Source organism: Apostichopus japonicus, chromosome 5, assembly GCF_037975245.1.
Source record: "Apostichopus japonicus isolate 1M-3 chromosome 5, ASM3797524v1, whole genome shotgun sequence".
Taxonomy (NCBI): Eukaryota; Metazoa; Echinodermata; class Holothuroidea; order Aspidochirotida; family Stichopodidae; genus Apostichopus; species Apostichopus japonicus.
The window spans coordinates 11,973,074-11,987,130 of record NC_092565.1 but is presented as its reverse complement, the minus strand read 5'-3'; the positions used below and the strand labels follow the sequence as shown (position 1 = coordinate 11,987,130).

Genomic DNA, 14,057 nt, shown 5'->3' with positions numbered 1-14,057 from the left:
CTAGCTTTTCCGGGTTTTCAAGATAACCACCTATATGCGTAGCTAGACTTCTGTTTCACTAACAAGGGGGATGGGGGTAGAGGGCAAGCATAACCTCATTTGTAAAATGGAAAAAAAAAACTTCTGACATTATTTTTGTTATCTTCTTAATAGCCAGTGACAATTCTGCAAATATATGTGAACGGCCGTTATTATTTTTAGTTTTTCCAGCTTATACATGTGAATCGGCTACATCGACCCCGGGGCTTCACCCCTCCTTATATAAATCCTAAATAGACTCGCCTCCGGCCCTTTCGTTAAGGTTCCTGCATCTGCCTTAATCAGTAGGGGGACATTTTGTAATCCCCTCCCCTCCCCTCCCTAACTTTGAAATTCTGCGCATGCAAATCGTGCAAATAAGTATTCTTAGATGAATAACGCGTCAGATCTGCGGCAAGGTGCGTTAATTATTTGCAACGTGAGTTCAGATATGTGGAGGAAAGTAATTGCAACGTGAGGAACGAAGCTTATGCAGAATATCGGCCTATGATGTTAACAGAAACATAGCTGTCTACTTTCACTCTGCAACAACACTAATTGAATACTAATCGGAAATGTTTTGTCGAAAAAGCAATAACAGGTCTTAAGCCAAAAATCTAAAGCATTTCTTACCAATATATATACAGTCATATATACCAATTGGCAATATATATACAATCAGGACATTATTTATGGCGAAGTATGTTTCTTTAACTAAAGATTAATTATAGATCTAAATAAAGCAAATTTTCTAAACACTACTGTATCCAAAGTTGGAGGGGAATAAAAAATCATAAATTATTGTTTTTCTCAAATAAATGGGTAAATTTCTTTATCAGGTTTAATGCATGATTTACCAATACTTTGCCTATCTATCTAACTGTGCTCAACACAACATAAAACGTTTAAGCAAACGGTCAGATTATATTTTTAACGTTTATCCATTTCCAGGTATAACAATTGATGAAAATTAAATTTTATTCTCGCAAAACTGCTGTGGAAGGATATTTCCGCGTGTATAATCACAGTTAAGTAAAAAAGTGGCTTAAAACTATCCCAAATAAGATAAAAGAAGGACCACATTAATCGATCAAAACGTGACACAGTTTAATTTCTTCTTGAATCTCTCTCTCTCTCTCTCTTTCTGTATGAAAACTTTACTTTCTTCCATGATATATATTAAGTCTGTATAATCAAACCTTAAGTACATATATATAAATATTCTGACTACAAAAAAAAAAAAAATACAGACAGAAAGCGAAAATATGCACACAAAAAATGCCATTATTAACTTGAGAAACTGTGAAATGAATTATGTTTTATATCAATATATATTCAATTCATTTCCTCCATCAAACGTCCATCATTAAATATGTGCATCAAGTAGGCATATTTTCTTTTTTCTCTTTTCAAACATTTTGTAAACTGTTGGCTATTCATCGCTAAATAGATGGTGTTTAAAGGACACCATACAACCCTGATCACGCTCAAAGTACAGGCCATCTGGATTGCAATATGTTGGGTTGGTTTTTATTTTATTTCTAGAACTATATCACCGAGTATTCTACTGTACTCAAGTAACGAAGGTTTAAGCAGTTTCGAACACGGGATTTCAAAGGTTGTGGGTGTGTGGGAAGGGTTAGGGGGGGGGGGGGTTGATTCTAACTTGCCAATCCCCTCTGATTTACATATGTAATAAAATAATATAAAACATCGGTGAGTACCCTCGCCCCCACCCCCCCCACCCACAAATAAATTCTTACATGTAAATATACGTGATGAGTGTAAACACTTATACATACGATATTCATATATATATATATATATATATATATATATATATATATATATATATATATATATATATATATATATATATATATATATATAAATCGCTATAGTTGTGATGATACCGTGTCCCATTGTGATCGTGACGTGTAATAATTGTGCTCACTTTCTGGCCGAAGGGCCCAATTAATCATGGGTGATAGAAGCTTTTGTCCAAAGTACATTACTGAATGGAAACTTTACCCTATGTTCACATGGTTAGTACAATGGTCCTATCAATTCACATGAATAGCAAACATTTGCTTATTATACGCATCTGTCTATGAAGAGTTTCGGCCTAAAAGTCACGAACATAGTATTCAATTCACTGAGACTTTCCTGTCAAAATGGACCGAAAGTTCGAGTATATTTGACATTCGAGTATATATATATATATATATATATAAATATATATATATATAGTTATATATATATATATATATATACCAATACACTTAACAGATAAATATAAACAGCTCGAAAATAAATTAACCATATAATAAAGCAATAAATAAAATTATAAATGTACCACGACTGTCAATCAATTCAGTCAAAACTGATTTACTCAAAGCTGTAAAGCTCACTGTAATGCTCAGAAAGTTTATGAAAATAATGTAAAATTTCACTAAAGTGTGTATATTTCGATTGTACTTAAACGTATCGAAATTTGAAGGGGAAAAATGGAAGCTAAATCTGCTCTTTTAAATGTGTGCCAAAACAACCTTTTTCATTGAGAATTAACCTAAATCCACCTGACCAGGTGACAATCATTTTATTGCGGTTTATTGCTCCAAATCTGCTAAAAAGAAGGTTATCCATGCCTTTGTAAACCCATCAATTGTAAAACCATGCCTAATTCCCCGTTAACGATTAGACTTCATAAACTGACGTACTCTTTATTCGTTAATTATTTTAAACGATTAATTGACCCGTGAATAAAGAACGAGCAAGTCTCTGGAAATGTTTGTCTTCTTTCTTGTAACTAAAATCATTAATATCGCTTCTTTAACCAACAACAGTACACGAAATATTTCACTATAGCGACCAATTGCACTTATTTAAAATCAAGGAGATGGAGAAGAAGAAGAAGAAGAAGAAGGAGGAGCAGAAGAATGAAGCGTTAAACTAAAATTAAAGGTGAAAGTAGAAGTATAAAGACGACACAAGATAAATGACAGACGTATAGGTGTATAGGTCAAACGTTTCCAAAGAACAAGGAGGTTTTTCTGTAGTCAATTCCTACATACCGTTTTCGATATAAGAATATAATAATAAAACACATTTCAAGTAAACACGGTTTGTACAGCATGTTTGTCTAAAGCCAGTTGGCCTTGAGGCAAGCTCATCGAGATGACTTATCTCCCACACCTCACCCCCATGATGATGATGATGATGATCATCATCATCATCATCATCATCATCATCATCATCATCATCATCGTCATCCTCCTCCTCCTCCTCCTCCTCCTCATCATCATCATCATCATCATCGTCATCATCATCACCACCACCACCATCATCATCATCATCATCATCATCATCATCATCATCAACATCATCATCATCAACATCATCATCATCATCATCATCATCATCATCATCATCATCATCATCATCATCATCATCATCATCATCATCATCATCATCATCATCATCATCATCATCATCATCATCATCATCATCATCATCATCATCATCATCACCATTTTCACCATTATCACCACCACCACCACCATCATCATCATCATCATCACCACCACCACCATCATCACCATCACCATCATCATCATCACCATTATCACCAATATCACCACCACCACCATCATTATTATCATCATCATCATCACCATCACCACCATCATCATCATCATCATCAGCATTATTATTATTATTATTCCAGATATTTTAAGCGCTCGATACAAAACAAGAAGTCTGTTCGCAGGCACATTACAAACAAAAGAAGTAGAAATAGAAATACATAAAGCTGAACCAAGTACTTCAGTAAATGCAGGAAAAAGCGAATTGATAGTATACGGATTGTTGTTGGAAGCTTGTTCCACAAATGAGGGGCAGCCCAGGAAATACTTTTTCGCCATGTGATGCTCTGATGAGCGGAACAGTCAACATCGCGGTATATCGAGACCTTAAATATCTTGTTGGACGGTGCTCACTAATGGAAATTGGTTCATATAGCGAGGGGACAAACTACGAAGTGTCCTAAGGGTGATCAAATTTGGATGTCCTGGTAATTTATGCGTGCCGCCATATTCTGTACACGGTGTAGTTACCGAGATTGGGTTTCTGACAGACAATACATTAGCGAATTACAGTAGTCCAGTTTTGAGGTAACAAGACCTTTAATAAGTGAGATAGTTGCACTCATGGTGAGGTAACGGCGAATGTGACCAATATTATGCCATAGACTATGCCTCATTGTGAAAGTGTTGTAGGTCTACATAATTATTTAAAGGTTTTCGTTCAAAGCATGGCGCTTCTGTTCTGACACAATTGATGCAACAAAGTATCATAATAATATTTACTACACTCTTCATTTCAAAGAGTGAAACTTCACTCTTTAAGAGTGTTCACTCTTTAATTGAGTGAGTTGCCCTGTTTCCGGGAGTGAAATCCTACAACTTTAGCTCCTAATATGGGCGAAAATATCCTCTGGTTTAAAGCTACTGTTTGTTAGAATATAGAAGCCACTCTCTTATGCTTCTAAAATGAGTCATCCATCATCCTTGATACTCTTAAAGAAAGAATTCTCATTAGAAATTTTTATAAAATTTATTCGCGGATTTGGGAACTCACTCCGTAGCTTTAAAGATTTTTCTCTTTGCAAAGTCTAGTATTGGCTTACTTCTTTCTTGTTTCAACTAGCCAGAGGAAACAACATCGAACGAAATTTTGGGGAAAGTTATGCTGTAATAGAATTGATTCAGTCAGCAGGTTTGTAAGTATAGTCCTTCGAGATTTCCGAAGGCGAACTACAAATTAGGTCCTCTTTGCCTATTTTTGATACCTTAATTCAACTTTAATCACAGACCTTTCGTCGTTATGTAAAGAATGCTTGGGGCATTTTCAAACGTGTTGAAGCTTAACAACTCTTTAATTGATAACAAGTAAAAGAACAGCTTGGTCCAACTTATTTAATTGGGCCAATTAAGTATCCATCAATCCGAAACACTATCTTGAAACCGAGGCTCTCTGAATTTTTTGTTTGGTCCATAATTTGTCTTAATTGTGACATAATTTTTTATCGTAAAAAATTGTGTACGACTGTACGAACAAATCTTAACGTATCCGCCTGGGGATTGCTACACGGCTGTTCAAATAAAATTGCGTCAGTGCATCGATCAAAAACAATACTTTGAAGATTATTTTGGCGGGAAATGGATTTGGGCGTGTAGCAGACGATAACACTGAGCTGGATAAATATTCCTGATCATGAAGGTGGAAGTGTATAAGTAGATTTCTCCCAGTCACTCCCTCAACCTAATAATGCTTCAATTACAGCCTTGAGGTTTCAGCGACAATGTCACGGCCAAGCAGGCGTATGAAGGGGCCAACGAAATAGGTGGCGACATTTTTTTAGCAGTTAATATTGAACAGGCACAGAAATCATATACGTATATATATATAACTTCATCGTATATACGTCTATATAAGGTTCTGACTACAGGAAGAGACGAAAAGCACACACGTGTTTTATTTGACACAAGCGGAAGTCCGTGTGAATAGATGGTTAATCCATGTAAGGATCAATTAAAATTGTGTATGGATCTAACTCACTAACTAAAACTACAGATAATTAATAGCGACAGCGCCTCAAATTAAAGATATATCACACAGGGATGATATGAAAACGACGAACGGATCCAGAAAGGATTATAGCACGGTGAGGGGTATAAGTGTTCACTTTTGAGTATAGGGTATACATATGGGGCAAATGCATGATCTGATTTAAAGAAGGACAAATGCTGTCGTAAAATTAGGCATTTGCGGGCCCGGCTCCTGAATCCGGCTACGTTAATGATAATGAGGGGTAAAGGAGACAAGGTTTACATGAGCGATACTCGAAACTACAAGCAGTTGGTTATGAAGAGGGGAATGTTGAATAACTCTGTTCAGGGAAAGAGAAATCCCATGATAATTCCTTCACTACATTCTGTATAAATAAAATCAACATTTATAAAATGATAAATTTATTGTACGCTCGTTGACTTTCTTAACCTGCGATTATTGGATGGTGAACACATGTCCCTCCCTCACCCCGTCCCAAAAGCCCGACCCTCCCCCCCCCCCTATTTGGTCAAGCCTCAGGTACGACAGCTGGCATGCGTACCGTATACTTTGGTGTTAGCTTTAACTGATATATCCCGCTAAATAACATAAAGACATCATTCAATGTACTAATCTTAACATATATATACCTTCAATATTACCCCCACAGTAATTCAAATATAAATGTTAAAAGTTGTTAGACATTACGTTTTATTTCTCTACGATATCCTATAGCTTATTATACACACCAGACGTGTAGTAGACTAATTGGCAATGAAAAAAGACCACGTGTTGGATTCACTTCAGTCTTAATTATAACGCTGATATTGGATCACGGTGCTAATATACGTATTGCCCAATATATAACTGGATTTTGTTTTTCATCGTGTATGCTCGTTTTGTTTAGTCGGAAGCCAGGCCACATATTGAAAAAACATTGCACATTTTTGACGATAAAATAGTTAAAGTTGTACAAAAAGGGGATCTGGGAGTTATTCTGACGCCTGTGATAATTTAAAAATTATCTGAAATCGGACTATGATCACGAATTACTCTATCTAAAATACCTCGAACAACCTAATAAGTATAGCCTAAAAATAATGAACTATCGTGACGGGAGAGCTTTCAGTTTTATTATCTAAATTGTCTTAAATTTTAGAACAAATTCTGAAGAGTCGACATTATAGCTGATATTTGTCTGTCTCTGTGCTTTTTTGGTTGTTTTTTTTGGGCAATTGATCGAAGATTCGTAGATAATATTCGTGATTTCTCCCGAGTGATTTTTCATACGTCCATGGTCTGTGGTAGATGAGTATGAAGACACCGTTAAATTACGCCACATATGTGAACGTAAATGTATAAATATATATATATATAAGACACGCACACACAGATGTGCTATTTCATTCACGAAATTGTATCAAAATACGAATGAATAAGTGTTTTCTCTAATGGAAAATTGATCTGCAATTGACCAACTACATTATTATCATTTTATCTTTTTATTATTATATTGTTTCTTAGCAATACTCAGTAGATTTGATTAAATGGCGACCAAGCGCAGAGAGGTAGAAAAGATAATTCGGAAATCAATTTTTTTCGGGTAAAAAAATGGAATAAATGGCTAAGACCTGCGCGATGCGTACTTCGTAGAAAGGGATGTTTTTTCTTTTATTTACTTAAAGTTAAAAGTTATTTCCAAGATATGGCATTTTATTTGACGCCTTTTCAATCAGATATATCATACCAATGATACAAATGTCACGCTTTCGTCTGATCAACTTCATTTAAAAAAAAATGCAACACTATCCCTGATAAACTTTGAAACGTCCTGCCAAACCTATAGCAACAAGATATCTTTACCATCAATTACTTATTTAATCCTTGAATATTAAACAGGAGGCTCTTCAAAGAGTTTTTAATTTAACCAGAAATGGGAATGGTATAATTTTATTAGATATTTTCTGGATGTTTCTCCTGACAAACGTTCGAAGAAATGAGAAATTATCCGTCCTAAATATGTCTTGAATGTATACAGAAATTTAAACGACGTAAGACTGAGGATATAGCGTCGACCATTTCTTCTTTTGAATCTTTTGTTTTAAATAGTCTTTCTTTTTTTTCCTTTGGAAGAATAATAAATAAACCATTTTTGAACTGCCAAATTAATTATATATATATATATATATATATATATATATATATATATATATATATATATATATATATATATATATATATATATATATATGTGTGTGTGTGTGTCACGACGTCCGCCAAGAATATAAAACAGAGCGATATGGGACACAAAGTATTGTTAACCAAAAATATGACACATCGCACATGGAATGACCCTTTGCATAATACGGTGCTTCATGGGTGACATGACTCTAGCACACGACGACCATATATCTCCATGGTAACAAAAATATCCATCCATTCGACCTCGAGAACCTTGCCGCAAGATAAACTTTCTCTCAGTTCTCGATGTGTCGAACGGGATGAAATAACCCCACGTTATTCCTGCAGTATAAAAGGTCGTCTCCGTGGAATTTTGTACTGCATTTTTTGTTCGAAATATGTTTATTTTTTGAAAAAAAAAATCATATTAACATCAGAGCATTCTGGATGACATTTCAACACCAATTTGTCCTTGGCAAATTTGTAGCATATTGTAAACATGTCGATTTGAGACCATACTAGTATCAATGTTTGCCAACTGAGTTTTGTGTTGCTCCCGCGGAATTGACCCACCATGGTCTGTGTATTAGAGTATATTCAGTCCAGTCACTCAAACTCATGAGCCCGAGCTGTTCAAACCGGTAATTTCTCATGAACTCAAAGTGATACATAAAAACAACGCCGTAAATTGATAGCAGTGGTTTTTTTTTTGGGGGGGGGAGGGGCTAGATTTTTTCAAAGGGCAACATTGCACATTTCTCTGTAGAAATGGTAGCGGTACTGATCGTCCCTATTCAAGACAACCCGAAACTTCATACCACCATTTAAAGGCTAATTTCCACAAACCCCCCCCCCCCCAGCTTTCGTAAACAAGAGTAATATCTGGAGTTGCCATGCATACCATACAATAGCACTCTAGTTTTCTTATACGATCTCCCATTTAATTTCCAATGACATTAAATGCTTTTGACGACGGAACAAAGTACAATTTGATAACATTCTTGTTTTGGACTCATCGTCATGGTAACACATCCCAGGTCTGTTTGTCGTACAAACTCATCACTACTCGTTTTATAAAAGGTTCTTTTTATTTCCCCCTTCGTATATCCATGAACTTCTCGTAAAAGTACAAAATCATGTACAACTGATTTTTTAATAATATAACCTTTTGTCATTTATTAATACAACCGTTGGCCAATTGTTGAAATGTTAGTTTCGGGGTGGCAATCTCATTATGTTGGTCTATTGTTGGTATAAATGTTGCGGTTACCCAAATCGTGTAAGTCCAAATACAATATAAAGAGCTCATAGAAAGATAAACAACGTCAGTTGGATTTATTGGTTTTTATTCGTCGTAATCCATCAATTTTCAAATCTACTACAAATTTAATGTGCTTTTATGTGAATAATTTCGAGATAAATGTGATGCAAAGTCAACTAAGGCTAGTGATCCTCGCTTGCTAATACCAATATGTAGGTCGCCATACCATCTGTTCCATTCGACTCAAGTGCTTTACAGGCCCTAACAGCTCCCTACATCGAAGTGAACAGAGTCACGTGGTCCCCTCAGGCTATACACGATCTTACAGAATTAAGAATGCTTCCACCAGGGCTGTAGCAAGCCAACGGTGAGAGGGTCGACGCCATGCGCCCAAACCCCTCCCCTCCCCACAGGGACCGTACGCAGGATTTTCTATGAGTGGTGCGTTTACTGAAGATGTGAACCTTTACATCGAACACCATCCTGGGAGAGAGGGGGAGGGGTGGTCTTTCCTTGTATAGTAATGGGAGCTTAGATGCAAAATGGTGTAACCATCAATCTGTTTTCAACCCAGGAAAGTATGGAACTTCGAAAAGGGGGGTGGGGGAGTGGGAGGGGGTTGCGTGCTCATCCGTTGAAACACCCTCCCCGCGCTTTCATACGGGCCTGTGAAATTAAGAAGGGGGGGGGGGAGTTAGTACGCCTTTTATAAACCCAGACGGTTTATTAATACATGCAGCTATAGGAACAACGTTCGCGGTGCAAACAAGACAATTTACTGATAAAGGTACTGCTAAATACATGTATATATAACATATGAAATGGTTAAAAGCTGGCCAAAAGGCATAATTCATAACCAATTTGATCAGAAAACCCTATAACTTATCCCCAACCCCCATAAAGTATAGATGACCAAAGCTATATTCTTAATGGCGTCAGACTAGTCTTTATCCTGCGGTCGTTTCTTTTGTATGGACAATGTCCATCTCTCTCTCTCTCTCTATTTATTTCTCTGCACTTCTTATTTTAATGTTTTAACCTATTTCTATACGATCTTCTGACATCTTTATCTCCATATCTTGCCAAATAAGGGCAAAGAGAGAACAAGAAGGTTCGTGCTATGTCGGTAAAGATCAAAGCTGACACGAACGCCCTCAAGTCAAGTTGGAGGCGGACAATGGCTGCATCTCATAACTGCACCCTATGTCCCTATACCTGAGGGTTAGTTTAAGTAATAGTATGATATTGAAATATGATCAAAGAGTGATTATCTACGCGTTACCAGTTATTTTAATCCTTATATAAAACCAGAAAGAAACGTGTTTTCTCAACCCCTTTGAAATTTAACTTCCCGTGAACGATATTATTATTAGTAGTCGTATAACTTTAACGGAAAGGACAACAACCAAAAAAAAAAGAAGGAAAATTTTTTCTAAAATTGGCGAACGAAAATAAGGATGATTGATGAATATCTTCGGCATAGTCAAGCCTAAGGGTGTAATCTCTGTTCATTATTTGAGTTAATGTGAGTATGAATGGGTTACTATGACACTCATTAACCTGCGTCTTCGGTATTGCTTTAGAAGTTTTGATATGAGTAACAGAGAAACTACAACTAAAATGGAGACAAGTTTTTCTATACCAAAACAAGGCTCTCTGTTCCACGTTAGACTCACTGTCGATACTACTGGATTAAAGCAGACAAAGGGAACAATAACTGCAAGTGTTCTCAAACATACAATGTGTCGCATTTTGTATATTACCAGACCACTAACAACCCCCCCCCCCCTCCACCCTTCCCCTCAAAGAAACAGGGGAGTGTTCTTTAACTTGTCATTATTGTACAGTTCCAAAATAAAAAGTTCATTTGACATTTGACAAACCTGTTGCAAAAAAACAACCAAAGTTTTGTATTGCATATGTCAGCGCAAAAAGGAGATCTCTCATCTCTAACGGATTTAACAGAAGAGTTACGTAATGGCATATTACGTGTGAGATTTTTGGCTTATGTAATCTCATAATTGAAATTTAAAATTCCATTATTTTGTTCAGTCATTCCTTTCCCTATCTCTCTCTTTTCACAATGGCCCCTTTGTTACTATTACTTTGCTTTCTTCTGCCAGAAATAAAATGAATGCCATAGATTTACATCTGAGAGATTGTTCTCTCACTGAGTCTCGAAAGACACGAAGTATACGAGGAGGAATTTAAATAAACGGGAGAATCTCGATGAATCGGGAAGTATGGTAAACCAACTTTCATTTGCTCAGTAGCTTTGTACACCCCTCTTGAACTTGTGATGATCATGCACCCCCCCCCTCTCCTCCAGTTCCCCACTGTCTCCATCCCCATCTCCATCCTCCGTCCACATCAAAATGGTGAAAATATGACTGAAACACACTCCGCTCATATGTTGTAATTTCGTGTATAAGACCATTTCATTACAAGAAGTTTAAACTGGAATTCATTTAAAAAGGTTTAAAGCAAAATACGATTTCACTTTCAATTAATTTATTATTTAATAATGATTCCATTTTAATGACTGCGGCACGTGAGTGCGAGATATTTTATGTAAATAATATGCTCAAACAAGTTGGTTTATCCTTTAGATGAACTTGATGAGGACATGTGACAATTTTCTTTTTTTCGAATTTGTCAATAATGGGATGTTTTAGATTCTATAACAATGCCGTTTCTGTAGCATATAGCTTCTCAAAAAAAAAATTGCCATGAATTGGCGACCTTGCACAAAACTTTAAACTGTGTAACGCGTTTACCGTCGTTATAATTGAACAAACTGATGAGAAACAAGAAATAACCGAAAACAAAAGTGAATCTATTTTGTCCTCGCGATCAAGCACATATTTATAAACCCTTAGTCTTTGCTTATGTGTTTACATGTTAATAACTTAATATACATTTGATGTATCGGTCTATCTACGATTCGCATCGTAAATATTTGCATTTTCCAACATTTTGGATGACGACCGAAGTACCAAAAAATCAAAATCAAATCAATAGTTGATGACTGTTGTGTTTATAGGCTGGAAAACTTTGGAAGTATGCTATGTTATTAATGACACATACCAGTCTCTACGTTACATGCGGTATATATATGAAATATATTGTAACTTGGTTACATCACAGTACTTCATGCTTTCTGTTTCATTTTTGCTTTTTAAGCAAAGTATAATGGCTTTCTATTTGTAACACACCAACCATCATGTAGAGACTAATTTTATTTTAATTAAAATATAAAAGCTACTCGGAAAGAGTGAGCAAACTAGACGAAAGTACACACTTTGTTGCGGTTGAACACAGCCTTGTCTATATAGTCTTTGCATGTACTACACGCTGTGATTGTCATCAATAATGTAATGTCTTAGTGGTTAGATATTCTAGTATTGCATCACAAAAACAGTTCATTTCAGCAATTCACCTTATTTTATCAAAGACTGGAAGAGTTGATGACGGGTGTGCGAGACAATTGCACGTATCTCATTGTAGTGCTTAGATGGAAAATGACGCTGTCTTTTTTTCAACTTTTGCAACAACGTTGAGAATTTTCCACTGTTTAGGTTGTTCCACACATACGTTTTGTATATCTATCTAATGATCTACACATGGATTTGTTTGTAAAATTCTGTCTACTGGTGGGAGGAGGGGGTAGGGGGCGGAACCACCCATGATTTCATTCTAAGGGGGACTAACCCCCACCCCCCGCACACACACACACCCGGAGGTATACGTGGTTGCGTCCCTGCATCTATGTCTGTCGTCAATATCCAAGACGTTGTGTACGCAGCTCTGACCTTGACTACCTGGGTTGTTTTGGGGGGGTTTCATTCTCTGCTGCAGGTTCCACCATATTCTTCGATGTGTAGTCCGTTTCAGACCCCCCCCCCTCCTCGTCGTCGAGAATAGTATTGTTCCACGACTTTTTGTTCACTTTGCAGGGTCAGTTTGTAGTTGAGGGACAAGTTTCAGCAAGTCTTCCTTTGATTGCTCATAGTCACTCTCAATCCAATTGTCCTTTAATGATTTCAGAATATAACCTAACCGCTTTCCCTTCGGAACTCCGAGGTTTAGTAAGTCTTTTCCGGAGATTGGAAATCTCGGAGGTTCCCAATTTTGTAACCGATCTAAAAGCTGATGGTCTCCTCTGTATTTTAATACTTCCATCACATACTGACGGCTATTCTTCACATTTCCCTGTGTGCAGACAAAAAAAGAGAACAGTTCTAGCAATCTTATACCAATATAGTTAACGAATGAGGATGGGATGGGGCGGACGTGTGCGAGACAGGAAGAGCCCCCTACCAATTAAGAGATAAGGGACATTGACTTTGCCCAATGAACTGATGTTGTATATGACGTTAGCTCCAAGTATCCCGGTTAAGAAGTTCCTCTGTATTTCACGAGTATATATACAGTCACAATATTATGCAAGCTTTCTTCAAAGAAGGCAAGGGTCACAAATATGACGTAACATATTTGCACATGAGAATCGAGGGCCAGGTCCATATATTATAAAAGTGAGGTATGGCTTTGGGGTCGTTGAACCCAACTCTGTGAGTATACTCCCCCTCCCCACCCGCACCCCGATAAGAAAAAATGACGTAAAATGGTGCATGTTGAGGATTTCGATTTTTTGGCTATAAATTAGGCTATGCATTAGCTCTACCATTAGGTCAACAGGCTATATAGGTTTTTATTGATAACTACTTTTTAATTTGTGTGTGTTGTTCAATCGCATTTATATCGCGCGTTTATATCGCACGTGAGTGGGGGTGAGGGGAAGGGTCATTATCTTTTTATTTTGGCACGTTGGTGTGATAACTGATGTTCTTGTTATTTGCATACGTCATGTATTTGTCATAACATGTATATATCCATACAAATACTTGATACAACTTACTAAATATGTATATACATTCATATTAAGTGTTGCGATTATGTTGCATCTCTATCACACCGCTGTGACCTC

At 36.6% G+C, this 14,057-nt stretch overlaps 1 protein-coding gene across 4 annotated transcripts in view; it reads right to left on the bottom strand.

Annotated features, from left to right (window-relative positions):
• LOC139967669 (CCA tRNA nucleotidyltransferase 1, mitochondrial-like) overlaps positions 1–14,057 on the bottom strand; it is a 74,320-nt gene that overhangs the window by 47,987 nt on the left and 12,276 nt on the right. The window contains exon 7 of one of the 4 annotated variants that reach the window (XM_071971657.1): positions 9,744–13,282. The exons of the other annotated variants lie outside the window; for them this stretch is intronic. Coding sequence (XP_071827758.1) covers positions 13,016–13,282 — 267 coding nt within the window. The 3' untranslated portion in view covers positions 9,744–13,015. Of the gene's footprint in view, positions 1–9,743; positions 13,283–14,057 lie in introns of those variants that run through there. 4 annotated transcript variants of the gene reach the window in all.